Below are 18,123 nucleotides of genomic sequence, written 5' to 3' on the forward strand. Positions count from 1 at the left end.
CAGTAGAGAGCTGCTTTTAACCTAATCCTATATAAGCATTTAACCTGGAGCTGCATTCAACTACCCAGGCTCTAGGAGGTAGGTTCCCACCACCGTGGAATTTCACTCTAGGTCTCATAACTCTGCACTTCTGATTAAGGAGCAGAAACCACAGACAGTTTTATAGAATTACTCTAAATTTACAACTGTCAGAAAAAAAATAGTAGATTTTTGCATATAGATGAAAATATTCATGTGTATTGAAATGTATTATTTCTGGGGAAAATGTCCACAAACATAGTTTAGACCATGAGATGTTTAAGAAACTGTGCCAAGCATAAAAATGGTATTAAGTCTGAAAATGTGAAGTTGTAGGTGTAGTTGTTTGAGAGGATCATAAAAAGTTACCTCCCAGGTCATAGAGGTCCTCCTGCAGCCGTGGATCTGCAGACTGGGCCCCTTCACATGATCTAGCAGTTCCCGGATGAGGTGGATGTTGGGGTAGGCTAACTACAGCCCTGGTTCTGGCCTGAGTGGTAGCTAGATTGCTCAATCTACTGGTTTTCCCTCATGACCACTTAAGTGAGCTCTCCAACACTGCCCTGTTGGAGCAGGCAGCAAGGTTCAGGGCCAGCACTCCTGTTCTCATGCCCTCAGGGCCGGCTCACCCACAACCACGCCCACACCCATGCCACCAAGGGCAGTTTTTTTGTTTTGCCCAGGCGAGGTGTGGGACCAGATGTTGCGATTGGTAAGGAGCAGCACCAGCTCTCCTGTTCTCATGACCCAGAGGCCAACATTCTGGCAAAAGGTGGGAGGGCCTCACTGATGCCACCACATGGTAGATGGGGGGCGGGGATGTCAGCTCTCCTGCTCTGACACCCTCAGGGCAGCCTCACCTGCATCCCGCCCCACCACAGGTCAGTTCTAGTGTGCAGCCCAAGCAAAATTCAGGGCCCGCTATCCTATGTGCTGCTGCCAGTGAGGGCCAGGAGCAGGTCTCGCAGGACAACAACAGGATATCCAAGAGTAGTTCCAGTGAGGGACCTGTATTGAAAGTGTAATAGAAGCCAGAGGTCTCTAATCAGACCTATGAATCCTTGCAATGAACACTTAATAAGTAAAGATGTATGGGCTAAACGGTATACCGTGTGACTCACTGGATCACAAAACGAGACTTCGTTTGTTATTTGTTTCTCTTTTAAATTTTATTTTATTTTGGGGAGGCAGATTCAAGGGCAGGGGACAGACGGGCAATACAAGAGAATAAGGAGATGAATGGGATCAGGATAAAAGACATGAAATCCACAATCAATACAAAGTTTATTTTGAAGAAAAAGCCAGAGCTTGTAAAATGAACATATCTAGCAAGCAGAACAATAATATGGGTTTCTGTCAACAAGATTTAATTTGAGAAGGATCATCATAATAGTTCCACAGGGAACAGAACAGTATATTTATCAGGCTTTAAAATCTTATATCAATAAGGCTAACATTTGTAGTCCTTATTTTGTGGCCAAGAAGACCCTGGCCACCAACCTCTTAAATGCTCCCTTTACCTCTTTGTTCCTAAGTGTGTAGATCAAGGGGTTCAGCATGGGTGTGATGATCCCATAAAAGAGGGATACCATTTTCCCTCTGTCCTTGGAGGCAGGGGATGGTGGCTGCAGATACATGTAGATGGCAGTACCATAAAACAGCACCACCACAATTAGGTGGGAGCCACATGTCCCAAAAGCCTTTCGTCGACCTTCAGCTGACCTGATCCTCAACACTGCTTGTACAATAAAAGTATATGATATGAATATAAGAGTCGCGGGTATTATAAGGAAGATAGCACTTACTAAAAATAATTCAACTTCAATTGTTGTGGTATCCACACATGACAGTTTGAGCAGGGCAGGGATCTCACAGAGGAAGTGATCCACTTTCTTATGGCCACACCGTGGCATCTCAAGGGTCCATGTGGACTGCAATAATGAGTTGCTGAAGCCACTGATCCAACACGCAGCCGCCAACTGCAGGCAGCGCCTTTGGTGCATGATGACTGAGTAATGGAGAGGCCGACAGATGGCTACAAACCTGTCGAAGGACATGACGCCCAGGAGAAAGCATTCAGTGCAACCCAAGGCCAGGAAAATGAAAAGCTGGACCACACAGCCTCCATAGCTGATCACCTTCCGGGAGCTACAGATGTTGACGAGCATCTGGGGCACTGTGCTCGTGGTGTAGCACAGGTCCAGCAGGGACAGGTTTGTGAGGAAAAAGTACATGGGGGTGTGGAGTTTGGAATCCAGGCGGGACACCAGAATTATTGTCATATTCCCAAAGATGGTCAGGATATAGGACACCAGAAACACCACAAAGAGTGGCAGCTCCAGCCATGGCCGATCTGAGAACCCTAAGAGAATGAACTCCCCTGAGATGCTCTCATTCGCCAGAGGCATGGTAAATGGTGCAGTCTCCGGGTCCCTGGAACACAAAGGGTTAGTAAGCCGGTGAACATGTTTATTGACTGCATCAATTAGATATGAAGTGACGATGCCAGAGCATTTCCTGCATTTCCAAACTGATCCTGTTAGTGTGAAAACCGTGTTGATAAAAGGTTAAGCGTCTGTCAAACCTTCCACAGGTGTTCATGGATTGCTAAGAGTTTTTAACACAGCGATTTCGAGTTTGCAGCACAGTGTCCGTTTCTACAGTCACAGAGCTTCTCCTCTGTGTTTGCCCGTCCTGTGGACAGTTGTTCTGGGGTCTTTCTACCTGGGTATGTGCTTTTGGGGGGACAGAGGTATTGTTCCTGTTATTTAAATTCACTTAAGTTTCTTCCCAGAATCAGTGAGAGTGTCTGGTTGCAGGCATTTGGTAGAATTAGGTAAGCCTCATTTCCACACTATTCCTGCCAGTTTCTAAAATAAATCCAGACATTATGACATCTACGTTGTAAGGTTTCAGATACGATGTCAGGAGACTCATCCTCCTATGCTATGTCACAGAATCCACAAAGGATTAGCTGGAGTGATAATGAGGCTGGCAGTCCTGGCAGAGCCCAAACCCCTTCTCTAACTAATTTCATTACATCTCGTGCTCTGATCTTCAGGTTCCTCATTAGGCAAATGATCTCCTAATTTTGTTGTCTGTATGTTTCATTTTGGGTTTTCATCTCTGCCAGATTTGGGGACTTTAAAAGAGTGGGTTGGGTTGTGAAACTGTGATGCCCGTGCCCAGTACTGTGATCCCCGCCCATCACCATGGTCCCTGTTGCCTGTGGTCCTGATTTTCTCCTATCAACAAAGCCATGTAGGGACTAACTTATGTTTCTTGTTCAATGATGTTAATGACTTGTGTTTTTATCCAAAATTATATTGAAAAAATAAACATATCGTAATGCAAACTGAAGGAATGTAATTAAAGAATAAATATACTTGGAAAAAAGATAAAGACACAAATATATTTTCTGATCTTTTGAGAGTCACAGGTGCATCCTACTCAGCCTGATTCTGAGAGGGAACAGAGGAATGAGCTCAAAGCTGCCACAGTGACAGAGGGACAGAAGGGCTCAAAGGTGTCACTTGGAGCTCTTACAGTGTTCCTTTTTTAAATACATCAGGGTGCACATGGTTATATTACAACCCTCAGGGTCAGTTTCAAATCCAGGGGACAAGGATTTGAAACATCCTAAGCATCGATGTTATCTTTTGGTTAAACAGTTGACAGTGCCTTCTCCACAGGAGCTCAGGTGCTGGCCACAGGTGTCAGAGCGCTGGGATACTTTGTGTGCAGGTGAGTGAGAATCCTAAAATATCTTGGAAGTAATGATATAGCAACTCCAACATATAAAGAGTTTGTATCCCAAAGAAATCTTCATGAAAAACTAAGTTTTCAAATTTATTTTACCAATATGAGAATGTACTTTTTACAATTTGTCCATAGTTATTAAAATCAGCTATGGGTATTGTTTTTTCCCCACCTGTTGTAAAATATTTAGTTCCCCTCATCTGCTAGGTGTTCATGAAAATAATTTCAATGTATTGTGTGTGTGTGTGTGTGTGTGTGTGTGTGTGTGTGTGCATGCTGGTGTGTGAGAGTTTTTACACACCCGAGCTACAGCACAAATATGAAGCTCAGGGAACATCTTGGTTGAAACAGAATTTCTCTCCTGTTGTTCACGCTACATATGACAAGCTAGCTGACCCTCCAGATTGATCCGATTCTCCCCTCTGTCTCTCATTTTGCTAGAAACACTGGGGTTCTGAATAGAACCCTGTGCACCCCGTGCTCAGCCTAATGTGGTTCCTGTGGTTTTGAACTCAGGTCCTCAAACCTCTGTGGTAAAACATTTATCTGCTGAGCCATTTTTTCAGTACCTCAAGATAGTTTTATATTTTTGAGGTGTGGTCTCATGTATCCCAGACTCTCCTCAGATTTGCTCACATATCACAGGATGACACCTTGTTATTTGATGTTTCCCCAAAGTATCTCATATCCTTATGAGAGGGTCTTTCAAATATTTTTTTCTGAATTATGTAAATAAACCATAGGAGTCTTTCCCCCACACAACGAATAGGGAAGGTTTTACTTACAGTTTACCCTTTAGAAAAGCTGAGTTCTGAAGGCAGAAGCCTGGGTTTATTTGCTCCTCTAGCTTAGCTTGCTTCTTGGGATCCCAGATCTGCTTGAGCAGCCAACAAAAGGGAAAACTGACCTGCTCTGGAGGCCATGGTCCCCCACCGAGATCACAAATGTCTCCTACTGCTCAAATTCCAATGTGAGTCTATTTAGTAATTTCTTATATATTCTACTTACCTCTAATTTAAGCGTGAGAGACAGAAAAATTCATTTTGCCTTCCAAAATGTCTGGCATTATAACAGAAGTAATTTAAGTGGCACAAACACAATGGCACTTCTGTCTGCTACATAGTCATCTACTTGTTCAGCTGAGGTGAACTGAAGTTCTAGTTCTGCTTGCTGGGCGTCCCGAGGTCTCCAGTCAGAGTGCAGTGGATGGAGAGCAGGATGCACTGGTGATGCCCAGAAAATGTGGTACCGGAGTCATGTCCAGTACACTGCGGTGAGCTAATCATTATTTTTAACAAGATATTTTCTGATTGATTTTACAAAAATGGGAAGCATACATTTATAACCAAATACTGGTTTTGGCCTCTGCTTAAATCTCAACACAGATGCTTCCTTTATAGGATTCACCAGGGGCTCAGCAAACCCCTGGTCCAATGGGAGACAGGAAGAGAGCTGTGAAGGGTTGGCTCTCTTTCATGGCTGTGCAGTTCAGGAGGGGCCACTCTCCAGGGACCAAATCCTTAACTTTGTAACATGACAGCAGCGATAATGGGAACAACAACAGCAACAAAATCTTAATAACTAAAAGCCGATTTTGTTCCCAACAGGGATTTATTGACACTTGCAAACTATTATTCAATGACTTCTCTAAACTCATTTTATTACTGTTATTTTTCTTTTTTTTTTTTGTTTTTGGCTTTTTTGAGACAGAGTTTGTTCCATAGTTCTCAGTATGTGATAAAGCTCAAGATCCTCCTGCCTCAGTGTTCCAAGTGTTGAGATTACAGGCGTGTGTCACCACATGGATTTGCAGGGTTGTGTCACCACGTGGATATACAGGGGTGTGTCACCATATCTGTCCATCATTTAGACGCTTACAGCAGAAAGAAGCAAATTCATTTCATGTTCCCTAAGACGTCATCTAAAATCATGTTTTCACACCTTTGATTTGCACATCAGAAAAGAGAGGGCTAGTTGTCTGATCTTTTCAAATTGCTTATTAACTTTATATGATCTATTTCATGTAAGAAAATAATTGAAAACATATTTATATCCAGTATATTCAGAATATCTTTTCATTCATGCGTTCACTCTCTCTTGATTAAGTTACTATTAGCAGAGGATTATCTGTGGCCCATTAAATTGTTTTGTTTAAGATCTATCTGCAAAATGTTATTTAATTCAACTAGAATAAAATGTCTTTGACATTTTTATCATATGTAGGTTCACTTCAATTTTATTTTAGATAGAATTAGAAGAATGCTTATAATTGTGAAAAACAAAACTAAGCTTTTAAAAAATTTGAAGAAAAAAATCTAATAAACTAGCAAGATAAAAAAAATGGCAAACTGATGAAGAGTAGCCAGGTTTGAGAAGAGCACACCTATATGATCAATATAGGAGAACAGATCTAATTATCAAAAAGTTTATATTCTCATCAGATTTTTAAATGATACCTGAGTGTCATATAATTTCTGAAGAGACATAAGATATCAATTCCTTTCATTTATTTTCTTATTTATACTTGCTTTTGAGAATTCCACAGAATGGATTTTGATCATATTTGCCCTCTCCCCAAATCCTCCACACCCATCTCCCCTTCCCAATCTACTCAGCTGTGTTCTCTCACCTTATTTACACCCATCAAGTCCAATTTGTGCTGCCCATATGCTACTCCTGGATGTGTGACCTTCATCAGAGGGTGGCCAGCTCCCAAAGGGCTGTGCCCTTACAGAACACTGACTCTCCCCTTCACATGTATACAGGTACTTGCAGAAGCCAGGAGAAGGTGCCAGATCCCGGGAAGTTGTAAGTCACCCAATGCAGGTCTGGAAATCAAACTCAGGTCCCCTGGGAAAGTAGCAGGCACTCTTAACTGCTGAACCACCTGTCTTAGTTTTCTTGGCATTACCGTGATAAATTCCATGACAAGGAGGAACCTTTGAAGTAAAGGGTTTATTTCATCTTATGCTGTCAGGTCCCAATCTATCACCAAGAGAAGACAGGGCAAGAACTCAAGGCAGGAGCCTGGAGGCAGGAACTGAAGCAGAGATCACGGAGGAGTGCTGCTTACTGACTTGCTCTCTGACTCATGCTTTTGTTTTGTTTTGTTTTGTTTTGTTTGGGTTTGGTTTTTTGAGACCAGATTTCTCAGTAGCTATGGAGCCTGTCCTGGAACTTGCTCTATAGACCAGGTTGGCTTTGAACTCACAGAGATCCACCTGCCTCTGCCTCCTGAGTGCTGGGATTAAAGGCATGCACCACCAATGCCCAGTGGTGATGAGAGATCTAACTGAGTTGCACACAGAAGAAAAAGAGATATAACAGTGAACCAAAAGTATCCCAGACTCAATCAACAAGACATGCCTACAGTGACCACTAGTCAAATCAGTCAGGGGAGCTTTACTACTCTTTTTTTCTCTTCCACCATTTCAGAGAGAAGGCCTAACCAATACTGTGAATTCAAATGTATGGCCTCTAGAATTTCGAAAAGTAAGTTTTGTTGCTTCAATTCATCAAGAATTGGGCAACATGTTATAGTGGCCTTGGGCGATGAATACAACTGATTGCTTTATTGTGTCCAAGAGTTTATCTTCTGGAAACTAACTAAATTCTTCCTACACTATGATTGCCAGAGTCATAGACTTTTTTGGTTTAGAAGGGATCTTAGATGTATATCCCAACGTCCTCCAGCATTTGTAAATATCAGATATACTAACCCATTTTGTATTTTGTAGTGTGGTATCTATGAGAAGAGTTAGAATAGGCTCTAGCAGTTCTGTCCTCAAATGACAAATCATCAGGCAAACTTCTACATGATACCTGCTATGTCATTCTTCATTTTCTCTTGTTTGTGAATGCACAGACACCAATGTATGAAATTTATTTTCACTATAGAAATATTCCTAAATATCCCTTCTACATCAACCATGAATCAGGAAAATGTCCTACAGACTTGTCTATAACCCAGTTTTATGGAGGATGTTTCTCAATTAAAATCCCCTCATCCAAGATATACTTAGGTTTGTGTCTAGTTGACAAAAGCCAGCCAGCACAATGCCATTATCAGTAACCGATCCAGGTGAGGCTTTTATGGAATTGGTTGTCAAGATATTTCACTATCTTGTAGTGTATAAAATTATATATATAAATAATATACATATATTGAGATTTGTTAAATTTCACCAGCTTTTTTCTTGTTTTTGCTTTTATTCTTATTTCATACATCTTTAGAATAATTTTTCTCTCATTCCATTTTCCTGTTTGTATCATATATTTTTATGCATATTGGTGTTTTGCCTGCTTGTTTATCTGTGCACCTCCTTTGTACCTATTGCCCACAGAGGCCAGAAGGCCAGAAGAGGACATCAGATCTCCTGGGACTGTAATCACAGATGATTGTGTGAGGCCATGTGGACACTGGGAATCAAAGAGCACTGGTTGCTTTTCGAGAGAACTGGGGTTCAGTTCCCACCATCCACATGGTGTCTTGTAATTGTTTGAAACTGTGGACGCTCTCGCTGCCATGAACACTGCATGAATATGGTGCATAGATATATAAGTAGACAAAACACCAGTACACATAAAAATAAAATAATGTTCTTTAGCACTTTGTTGATTCTGAGAGTCAAGTGGAAGATGTATGAATTATAGTATGTTCTAGTTCAAGAAAATTAATAAAGATTCAATGAACATTCTTCTTGATTATGAAAAGTGATTTAAAGAAGTGGAGGACAGCATTGTATGATGAACATTTGAGAAATCATTTAAACTGCAAGTAGTGTTTTAATGGTTAAAGGAGAGAGATGTGTGGCCAGGAGAAATTGTTCAAAATGCCCAAAAGAAGTTTCAGATTGTAAAATACAGCTTTACTATTTTTATTTATTTAATTTTTGGTACATGAAATAGAATAAGACTTTAAGAGAAGTAGAAACTACAAAAATAAAAGAATTGAAGATTTGATTAAAACTGTAGAAATTATCAATGAATTTTTCAGTATAGTGTTGTTTCTTTTTCTTTTCTTTTTATTTTGGTTTTTCAAGACAGGGTTTCTCAGTGGCTTGGAGCCTGTCCAGAAACTAGCTCTTATACACCAGGCTGGACTCGAACTCACAGAGACCTGCCTGCCTCTTCCTCCCTAGTATTGGGATTAAAGGTGTGCTAGTGTTTGTTAAATAGTGTGGAATTTCACTCTAGGTCTCATAACTGTGCACTTCTGATTAGAGAACAGAAGCCGCAGACAGTTTTGGAGCATTATGCAGGATCTACAACTGTCAAAAAAAATCATAGAGTTCTAATTTATGAATGTAGATGAGAATATTCATGTGTATTAAAATGTATTATTTCCGGGGAAAAGATCCACAAATATAGTTTAGACCTTAAGATTTTAAGAAACATTGCCAAGTATAAAAATGGTATAAGTCCTGAAAATGGGAAACTTGTAAGGTTAACTGTTTAGGAGGATCATTTTTTTTATTTTATATTTTTTAATTTATTTCTTTTTTTAAAAAATACATATATTGTTAAAAATAAGAATTTAAATAAGGCTCACTTGTCAGAAAACAGCATGTTTTATTTTAATTAATTAATTTATTTATTTAAGATTTCTGCCTCTTCCCCGCCACCACCTCCCATTTCCCTCCCCCTCCCCCAATCAAGTCCCCCTCCCTCGTCAGCCCGAAGAGCAATCAGGGTTCCCTGCCCTGTGGGAAGTCTAAGGACCATCATTAAAAAGTCATTTCTTTCATCTTGTAGATCCTCCTACAGCTGAGGAACTGCAGGTCCCGCCCCTTCACACGCTCCAGCAGTTCCGGGATGGGGTGGATGTTGAGGTGAGCTAACTATAGCCCTGGTTAGCTCCAGTGTTCTAGCGGAAGCTCCACCCGAGACCCTGGCATCCATATACCCAAAGAGTCTAGAATATTCTGGAGGAAGTTCTACCCAAAATCCCCTCCCTCATCTCTCTCCAAACCCTGCCATGGTGTAGGATGTCCTGTATATATGTTGCTTTTATTGGTTAATGAATAAAGAAGTTGCTTTGGCCTGTGATAGGGCAGAGTAGAGCTAAACAGGGAAATCTAAACCGAATGCTGAGAGAGAGTAGGCGGAGTCAAGGAGAAGCCACGGAACCCAGTAGGAAACAGACACAGGAGACAGACACCAGATAGAACCTTACCAGAAGGCCACAACCATGTGGCGATACATAAATTAATAGAAATGGGTTAATTTCAGATATAAGAGCTAGCTAGCAATTCACTTAAGCTATTGGCCAAACAGTATTGCAAATAATATGGTTTCTGTGTGGTTATTTTGGGTCTGGGTGATTGGGAACGAACAAGTTGCTTTCTGCAAACACTTCCACATCTCAGAAAGCCTGCCAAATAATGACCCCTCCCTCACAGATGCTCAAGACCATTCCTGCAGGGTATTTAAACTGCACCCCCCCTCCACCAAAAACAGACACATGTTTTTCCAGTCTCTCTTTCCTGTCTCCTCTCTGGGGGAGTGGAAAATCATCTGGTAGTGTTGCATCCATTAAACGTGGGATTTTTCTATTTGGTTTGATTTGGTCTGATCTGGATTGCTGCATTGGCAAGAAGGCTTGTTCCGGTGCAGAAACTTTTCCTCCAGTACCGTCCTGGTTAGCTCACCCAATGCCAGTGCAGTAGGCAGCAAGGATCAGAGCTGCTTCTCTTGTTCCCATGCCCACAGGGCTGGCTCACCCACACCCACACCACCAGAGATAACTCTTCTGTTTTGCCCATGAGAGGTGTAGGACCAACTTTCCCAGCTGCTGCAGAGACCAGCTTTCTATCCTGCCACAGTGGACAAAAGGGGTGAGAGGGCCTCAATGATGCCACCACATGGTAGGTGTGGAGGCTGTAAATTCTTCTGCTCTTATGCCATCAGGTTTCCTGTCCCCTCCCTGCCCCTGGCAGCAGTGTCGGCTCTAGTGTGCAAGCCAGGCGAGATTCAGGGCCTACTACTCTGTGTGCTTCAGCCAGTGAAGGGCTGGAGCAGGTCTCCCAAGGCAAGAAAAGGATATCCAAGAGGAGGTCCAGTGAGGACCCAAGTTGATGCTGCAGTAGAGGTCAAAGGCCTCGAGGCAAACCAATGACTCGTTGCAATCAACACTTAGAAGTGAAGATGTGTGGACTTGACTAAAGCATAAAGTGTGTAACTCACTGCTTCACACCACAGCTTCCATGCTGAGACTGGTTTGTTTTTATTTTTTTGTTTTTCTTTTATATTTTTTTCTATTTGGGGGAGAAGGTGGCAAGGGTAGAGGGAAGAAGGCAGAGGACCAATACAAAGGGACAGTGAGATGAATGGGATTGGGATGCATCATGTGAAATCCAGAAAGAATCAACACAAAGTTTTTCGTTGTTGTTGTTTTTAAAAAAATGGTCACTTCTCAGGACATGTGTGATGAATATATCGAGGAAGCAGAACACTAATACAGGTTTCAGAAAACAAGATGATATTTGAGTAGGATCATCATAATAGTTCCAGAGGGAACAGAACAGTATAATTTATCAGGCTGTAAAAGGTTATGTTTATAGGACTCTAGAATGCCGACTCCTTATTTTGTGGCCAAGAAGACCCGTGTCATCAACCTCTTAAAAGCTCCCTTTACCTCTTTGTTCCTAAGTGTGTAGATCAGGGGGTTCAACATGGGTGTGATGATCCCATAAAAGAGGGACACCATTTTCCCTCTGTCCTTGGAGGCAGGGGATGGTGGCTGCAGATACATGTAGATGGCAGTACCATAAAACAGCACCACCACAATTAGGTGGGAGCCACATGTCCCAAATGCCTTTCGCCGACCTTCAGCTGACCTGATCCTCAACACTGCTTGAACGATAAAAGTATATGATATGAGTATAAGAGTCACAGGTATTATAAGGAACACAATACTAACAAAAAATAGTTCAGCTTCAATAGTGGTGGTATCCACACAGGACAACTTGAGTAGGGCAGGAATCTCACAGAGAAAATGATCCAATTTCTTGTGACCACACCGTGGCATCTGAAGGGTCCATGTGGACTGCAATAATGAGTTGCTGAAGCCACTGATCCAACACGCAGCCGCCAACTGCAGGCAGCGCCTTTGGTGCATGATGACTGAGTAATGGAGAGGCCGACAGATGGCTACAAACCTGTCGAAGGACATGACGCCCAGGAGAAAGCATTCAGTGCAACCCAAGGCCAGGAAAATGAAAAGCTGGACCACACAGCCTCCATAGCTGATCACCTTCCGGGAGCTACAGATGTTGACGAGCATCTGGGGCACTGTGCTCGTGGTGTAGCACAGGTCCAGCAGGGACAGGTTTGTGAGGAAAAAGTACATGGGGGTGTGGAGTTTGGAATCCAGGCGGGACACCAGAATTATTGTCATATTCCCAAAGATGGTCAGGATATAGGACACCAGAAACACCACAAAGAGTGGCAGCTCCAGCCATGGCCGATCTGAGAACCCTAAGAGAATGAACTCCCCTGAGATGCTCTCATTCGCCAGAGGCATGGTAAATGGTGCAGTCTCCGGGTCCCTGGAACACAAAGGGTTAGTAAGCCGGTGAACATGTTTATTGACTGCATCAATTAGATATGAAGTGACGATGCCAGAGCATTTCCTGCATTTCCAAACTGATCCTGTTAGTGTGAAAACCGTGTGGATAAAAGGTTAAGCGTCTGTCAAACCTTCCACAGGTGTTCATGGATTGCTAAGAGTTTTTAACACAGCGATTTCGAGTTTGCAGCACAGTGTCCGTTTCTACAGTCACAGAGCTTCTCCTCTGTGTTTGCCCGTCCTGTGGACGGTTGTTCTGGGGTCTTTCTACCTGGGTGTGTGCTGTTGGGGGGACAGAGGTATTGTTCCTGTTATTTAAATTCACTTAAGTTTCTTCCCAGAATCAGTGAGAGTGTCTGGTTGCAGGCATTTGGTAGAATTAGGTAAACCTCATTTCCCCACTATTCCTGCCATTCTCTAAAATAAGTGCAGACATTAATTATGGCATCTACCTCGTAAGTTTTCAGACACGGTGTCAGGAGACTCATCCTCCAATGCTGTGTCACAGAATCCACAGGTCCTGTTAGCTGCTGTGACAGTGAGGCTGGCGGGCCTGGCTCATCTGCCCTTCTGGAACTAGTTTCACTGCTTCTTGTGCTCTGATCTTAGGGTCCTCATCTGTAAGGTGAGGACACAGATGCATTTTCTGGCCTGTTGAGTCACAGGTGCTCCCACTCAGCCTAACTTTGGGAGGGAACAGAAGAGTGAGCTCAAAGCATCCACACTGACCGAGGCACAGGGGTGCTCAAAGGAGTCACTTGGAGCTTCTTCAGTGTTCCTTCCCAAATGGGTCAGCGTTCAATTGGTTATGTTACAACCCTCACAGTCAGCTTCAAATCCAGGGGCCAAGGAAACATATCCTAATCATTGATGTTATTTTTTGTGTAAACTGTTCGCAGTACCTGGTCCACAGGAGCAATTGCTGGGTCACAGGTGTCAGAGCGCTGGGATACTTTGGGTAGAGCTGAGTGAGAATCCTAAATATCTTGGAAGTAGTGATATAGCAACTCCAACCTCTAAAAAATATGTATCCCAAAGAAATCTCCATGAAAAACTAAGTTTTCAAATTTATTTTACCAATATGGGAATATATATTTTACAATTTTGTCCATAGTTATTAAAATATTAGCTAAGGGTATTGATTTTTCCTCACTTACGGTAAAACATTTAGTTCCCATCATTTGCTAGGTGTTCATGAAAATAAAATATGAAATAATCTTTCAATGTATTTTTCTCTGTGTGTGTTTGTGTGCATTTTGGTAGGTGCTAATTTTTGCACATGCAAGCTACAGCACAAATATGAAGCTCAGGGAACATCTTGGTTGAGACAGAATTTCTCTCCTGTTGTTCATGCTACATATGACAAGCTAGCTGACCCTCCAGATTGATCCGATTCTACCCTCTGTCTCTCACTTTGCTAGAAACACTGGGGTTCTGAACAGAACCCTGTGCACCCTGTGCTCAGCCCAATGTGGTTCCTGTGGTTTTGAACTCAGGTCCTCAAACTTCTGTGGTAAGACATTTATCTGCTGAGCCATTTTCTCAGTACCTCAAGATAGTTTTTTCAATTTTTTGAGTTGTGGTCTCTTGTATCCCAGGCTCTCCTCAATCTTGTTCACATTTCCTTCCTTATGATATCTCATTATTTTATGCTTTTCCAAATTGCCTCATATTCTTTGAGAGTGTCTTTCATATATATATATTTTTTCTGAATTATGTACATAAACCATAGGAGTCTTTCCCCCACACAGCTAATAAGGGAAGGATCTACTTAAAGTTTACCCTTTAGAAAAGCTGAGTTCTGAAGGCAGAAGCCTGGGTTTATTTGCTCCTCTAGCTTAGCTTGCTTCTTGGGATCCCAGATCTGCTTCAGCAGACAACAGAAGGGAAAGCTGATCTGCTCTGGGGGCCATGGTCCCCCACCGAGATCACAAATGTCTCCTACTGCTCAAATTCCAATACGAGTATATTTAGTAATTTCTTATATATTCTACTTACCTCTAATTTAAGCGTGAGAGACAGAAAAATTCATTTTGCCTTTCATAACGTCTGGCATTATAACAGAAGTAATTAAAGTGGCACAAACACAATGGCACTTCTGTCTGCTACATAGTCATCTACTTGTTCAGCTGAGGAGAACTGAAGTTCTAGTTCTACTTGCTGGGCGTCCTGAGTTCTCCAGTCAGAGTGCAGTGGATGTACCGGTGATGCCCAGAAAATGTGGTACCGGAGTCATGTCCAGTACACTTCAGTGAGCTAATCATTATTTTTAACAAGATATTTTCTGATTGATTTTACAAAAATGGGAAGCATACATTTATAACCAAATACTGGTTTTGGCCTCTGCTAAAATCCCAACACTGATCCCTCCTTTATAGATAAGATTCACCAGGGGCTCAGCAAACTCCTGGTCCAATGGGAAACAGGAGGAGAGCTGTGAAGGGTTGGCTCTCTTTCATGGCTGTGCCGTTCAGGAAGAGCCGTTCTCTAGGGACCAAATCCTTAACTTTATAACATGACAGTAGTGATGGCAGGTTTGGGGTTGTGATGGGGTGAGGGGGTGTGGTGGTGGGAGGCAACAAAGGAAAAAACAGCAACAACAACAACAAAAAACAACTTTACAGCTAAAAGCTGAATTTTGTGCTGACAGGGATTTATTTACACTTGAAATGTATTATTCAGTGTGTTCTCTAACGTCATTCAATTGCTTTTGTTTTTTTGCCTTTCACATTTTTTAGTTTTTTTGTTTGTTTTGTTGTGAGACAGGGTCTGGATATATAGCCCAGGCTGTTCTAAAGCTCAAGATTCTTCCAAGTCAGTGTTTCAAGTGCTGAGATTTTAGGCGTGTGTCACTACATGGACGTGGATTGACAGGGGTGTGTCACTACGTGGATTTGCAGGAATGTGTCATCACAAGGATTTGCAGGGGTGTGTCACCACATGGATTTGCAGGGGGTGTCACCACAGGGATCTGCATGGGTGTGTCACCACATGGATTTGCAGGGGTGTGTCACCACACGGATTTACAGGGGTGTGTCACCACATCTCGCCATCATTTAGTCAATTCCATCAGAAAGAAGAAAATTCATTTCATTTTCTCATCTAAAACCATGTTCCCACACCTTTGATTTGCACATCAGTAAAGAGACTGCTTTTTATCCAACCTTCCGAAGTTGCTTATTAACCGTTTCTATGATATATTTTATACAGAAATTTTGAAAACATATATTTATAAACACTATATCCAGAATATCTTTCCTCTCATGGTTTCATTCTCTCTAGATTTAGTTACTTTTTCTGAGGATCATATACTGCCAGTTAAATTGTTTTGTTTAAAATTTGTCTGCAATATATTATTTAGTTCAACCAGAATCAATTTATTTTGAAGGCAGATTTAGAAGACATGCTTATAAATGTTAAAGACAAAAAATCAACTTTTAACGAATTTGGAAAAAATTCCAATAAACTACCAAATATTTTTTTTAAATGACAAACTGATATAGAGTAGCCAGGATTGAGAAGAGCACACCTACATGATCAATACAAGAGAAGAGATCCAATTATCAAAGGAGTCTATTTCATAGAAATAATAAAACTCTGCTCTTTCATCGGATTTAAAAGGAGAACTGAGTGTTGTAGGCTTTCTGAAGAGACATAAAAATAATACATTTTATTTGTTTTTCTCATTTATTTGCTTTTGAGAATTCCACACAATGGATTTTGATCATATTTGCCCTCTCCCCAAATCCTCCACACCCATCTCCCCTTCCCAATGCATTCAACTATATTCTCACCTTATTTAAACCCACCAAGTCCAGTTTACACTGCCCATACGCTATTCCTGGATGTGTGGCCAACATCAGAGGATGGCCAGCTCCCAAGGGGCTGCACCCTCACAGAGCACTGACTCTCCTCTTCCAGACGCTATCAATTGGCAGCAGATTTTAGCTAGAGATGGGACTTAGTTCCTGCCTCCTCCTCTGGTGGGAATTTTGTCTGGCCTCGTTCCGTTTCTGCATGCTGTCTGAACCGCCACGAATTCATATGTAGAACCGTTTAGCTGGATACAGAAAACACCATTTCTTTGGGTTCTTAAAACATTTTAACCTCTTTTCTGCGATGACCCCAGAGCCTTGAGCAGATGAAGTGTGATACAGATGTCCCATTTAGGGCTGAGCATTCTGCCATCTCCTCTTATTGCACCTTGACCTGCAGTGAGCCTCTATGTTTGTCTCCATCTACTTTTGAAAAAGCAGTTCCTCTAATGAGGGTGGAGAAACGCACTACTGTATGGGTACAATGATAAGTTATTAGGAGTTTATTTCATGTTATGCACACTTAGCAGAGTAATAGAAGTTTCTCCCCTAGAAACTAGGACCTGTCTAGTCACAAGTTCTTGATCCTAACAACACGAACATACATGACTTTCAACAAGTGGAGCAGATCTGAAGTCCAATCAGAAAGTGGTTGCTTACTCCCATGATATTCAGGTCAGGGGCAGGTCTTGTGTTGGTTTATTTGTAGTTTAGTTATGCAGGCTTAGAGAACAGTATTTAGTCTCATTCTACGCCATGTGCCTATCCAGTTTGATCAGCATCATGGTTGAAGGGATTCACTTTTTTCCATTTGTATTGTTAGCTTTTTCGTCAAGAATCATGTGACTGTAGATATGTGGGTTTATGTGTGGATCTTCAATTTTATTTCACTGATCAAAGTGTATTTTTTTATGCTAGTACCATGTTGTTCTTATTACCGTAACTCTGTAATATAACTTGAAATCTGGGATAATGGTTCCTCCAGTATCTCTTATATTATTCAGTACTGTTTACACTGTTTTTGGTCTTTGTATTTCCATATAAAATTTAAGGTTAATTTTTTTTCAATTTCCAAGATGAATGGCATTAAAAATTTGATGGTGATTGTGTTAAAATTGCTTTTTGTAAGTTGGCCATTTTCACATTGTTATTTCTATGAATATAGGAGGTCTTTCTCGTGCTATCTTCTTCCATCTGTTTTTTCAGTGTCTTAAAATGTTCATTGTGTAAGTCTTTCACTTCCTTGGTTATAGTTATTTCAAGAATTTGGTTTGTTTTTACTTTTAGGTTACTGTGAATGGACGGCTACATGTAGAAAAATGAAACTAGATACCAATGTCTTTCTTAGTGTGTTTGCCATCTATGATTAGTAGCTAATGATCTTTGTGTATTAATTTGATATCCTACTGCTTTGCTGTAGGAGGATTATGGTAGAGTCTTTAATGTATAGAATCCTATTGTCTTCTCATAAGGATACTTTGAGATACTACTCCTAGAGAGTTAGATCTTACACAGCTTTATTTTTTGGATAGTGCTATCACATCTCAGATCAGAAATGGAAAGTGGAAGAAGTATCTAAAGAGGTTGATGGTCTTCAGAATTTCCTGTCTGAGATAAAGAGGCCTCCTAGAAAGGAAGATGAGGTTCTCATAGGTCAGAAGCTCAATGAAAGTTGAGAAAAGTTAGCCAGGATAGAAAATTCAGCATGCTCTTTACTTTTTTCTATTTGTTCTAACCATTTTTTTCATCCTTGGCCTATCCTTACCCAAAACTCAATACAAGTATATTCAAGTTTATAACCTATGAGAATATTGTGGCTATAGCAATCTCTTTTGGGTGAAATAATGTAATACTAAGAGTTGCAGTGACAATGTGACTTAATGTATTACAGTTTGACACCATAGACTACCTCAGAAGAAGAAACAAAGTCTTTGCCCATCATTATTTCCCCATATTCAATAA

General features: G+C 41.3%; 2 protein-coding genes across 3 annotated transcripts; both read right to left on the reverse strand.

Moving 5' to 3' along the window:
- Positions 1-1,484: 1,484 nt before the first annotated feature.
- Positions 1,485-2,426, reverse strand: LOC121443949 (olfactory receptor 2B2-like). Its single transcript, XM_041645708.1, has one exon. It carries the CDS (start codon positions 2,424-2,426, stop codon positions 1,485-1,487), a length of 942 nt encoding a protein of 313 aa, XP_041501642.1.
- Positions 2,427-11,359: 8,933 nt separating this feature from the next.
- Positions 11,360-16,512, reverse strand: LOC121443948 (olfactory receptor 2B2-like). 2 transcript variants are annotated; one of them, XM_041645706.1, is made up of 2 exons: positions 16,471-16,512; positions 11,360-12,268 (listed from the first exon to the last, which is right to left on the reverse strand). In XM_041645706.1, the coding sequence occupies exons 1-2, from the start codon at positions 16,510-16,512 to the stop codon at positions 11,360-11,362; spliced, it is 951 nt and encodes a 316-aa protein (XP_041501640.1). The 2 variants fall into 2 exon arrangements, with proteins under 2 accessions (XP_041501640.1, XP_041501641.1); XM_041645707.1 differs by lacking the exon at positions 16,471-16,512 and having other exon boundaries at positions 11,360-12,301.
- Positions 16,513-18,123: the final 1,611 nt, after the last annotated feature.

The sequence above is a fragment of the Microtus oregoni genome, unplaced genomic scaffold (assembly GCF_018167655.1).
Source record: "Microtus oregoni isolate MIOR12 unplaced genomic scaffold, Mior012 000115F_ref0000277, whole genome shotgun sequence".
NCBI lineage: Eukaryota > Metazoa > Chordata > Mammalia > Rodentia > Cricetidae > Microtus > Microtus oregoni.

Bases quoted from the DNA above. Each gene is read 5' to 3' on its own strand.
- LOC121443949 (XM_041645708.1), bottom strand. From the start codon at position 2,426: ATGCCTCTGGCGAATGAGAGCATCTCAGGGGAGTTCATTCTCTTAGGG.
- LOC121443948 (XM_041645706.1), bottom strand. From the start codon at position 16,512: ATGGGACATCTGTATCACACTTCATCTGCTCAAGGCTCTGGG. The intron at 12,269-16,470 runs GTCATCGCAGAA...ATCTCAGGGGAG, and splicing joins CATCTGCTCAAGGCTCTGGG to TTCATTCTCTTAGGGTTCTC.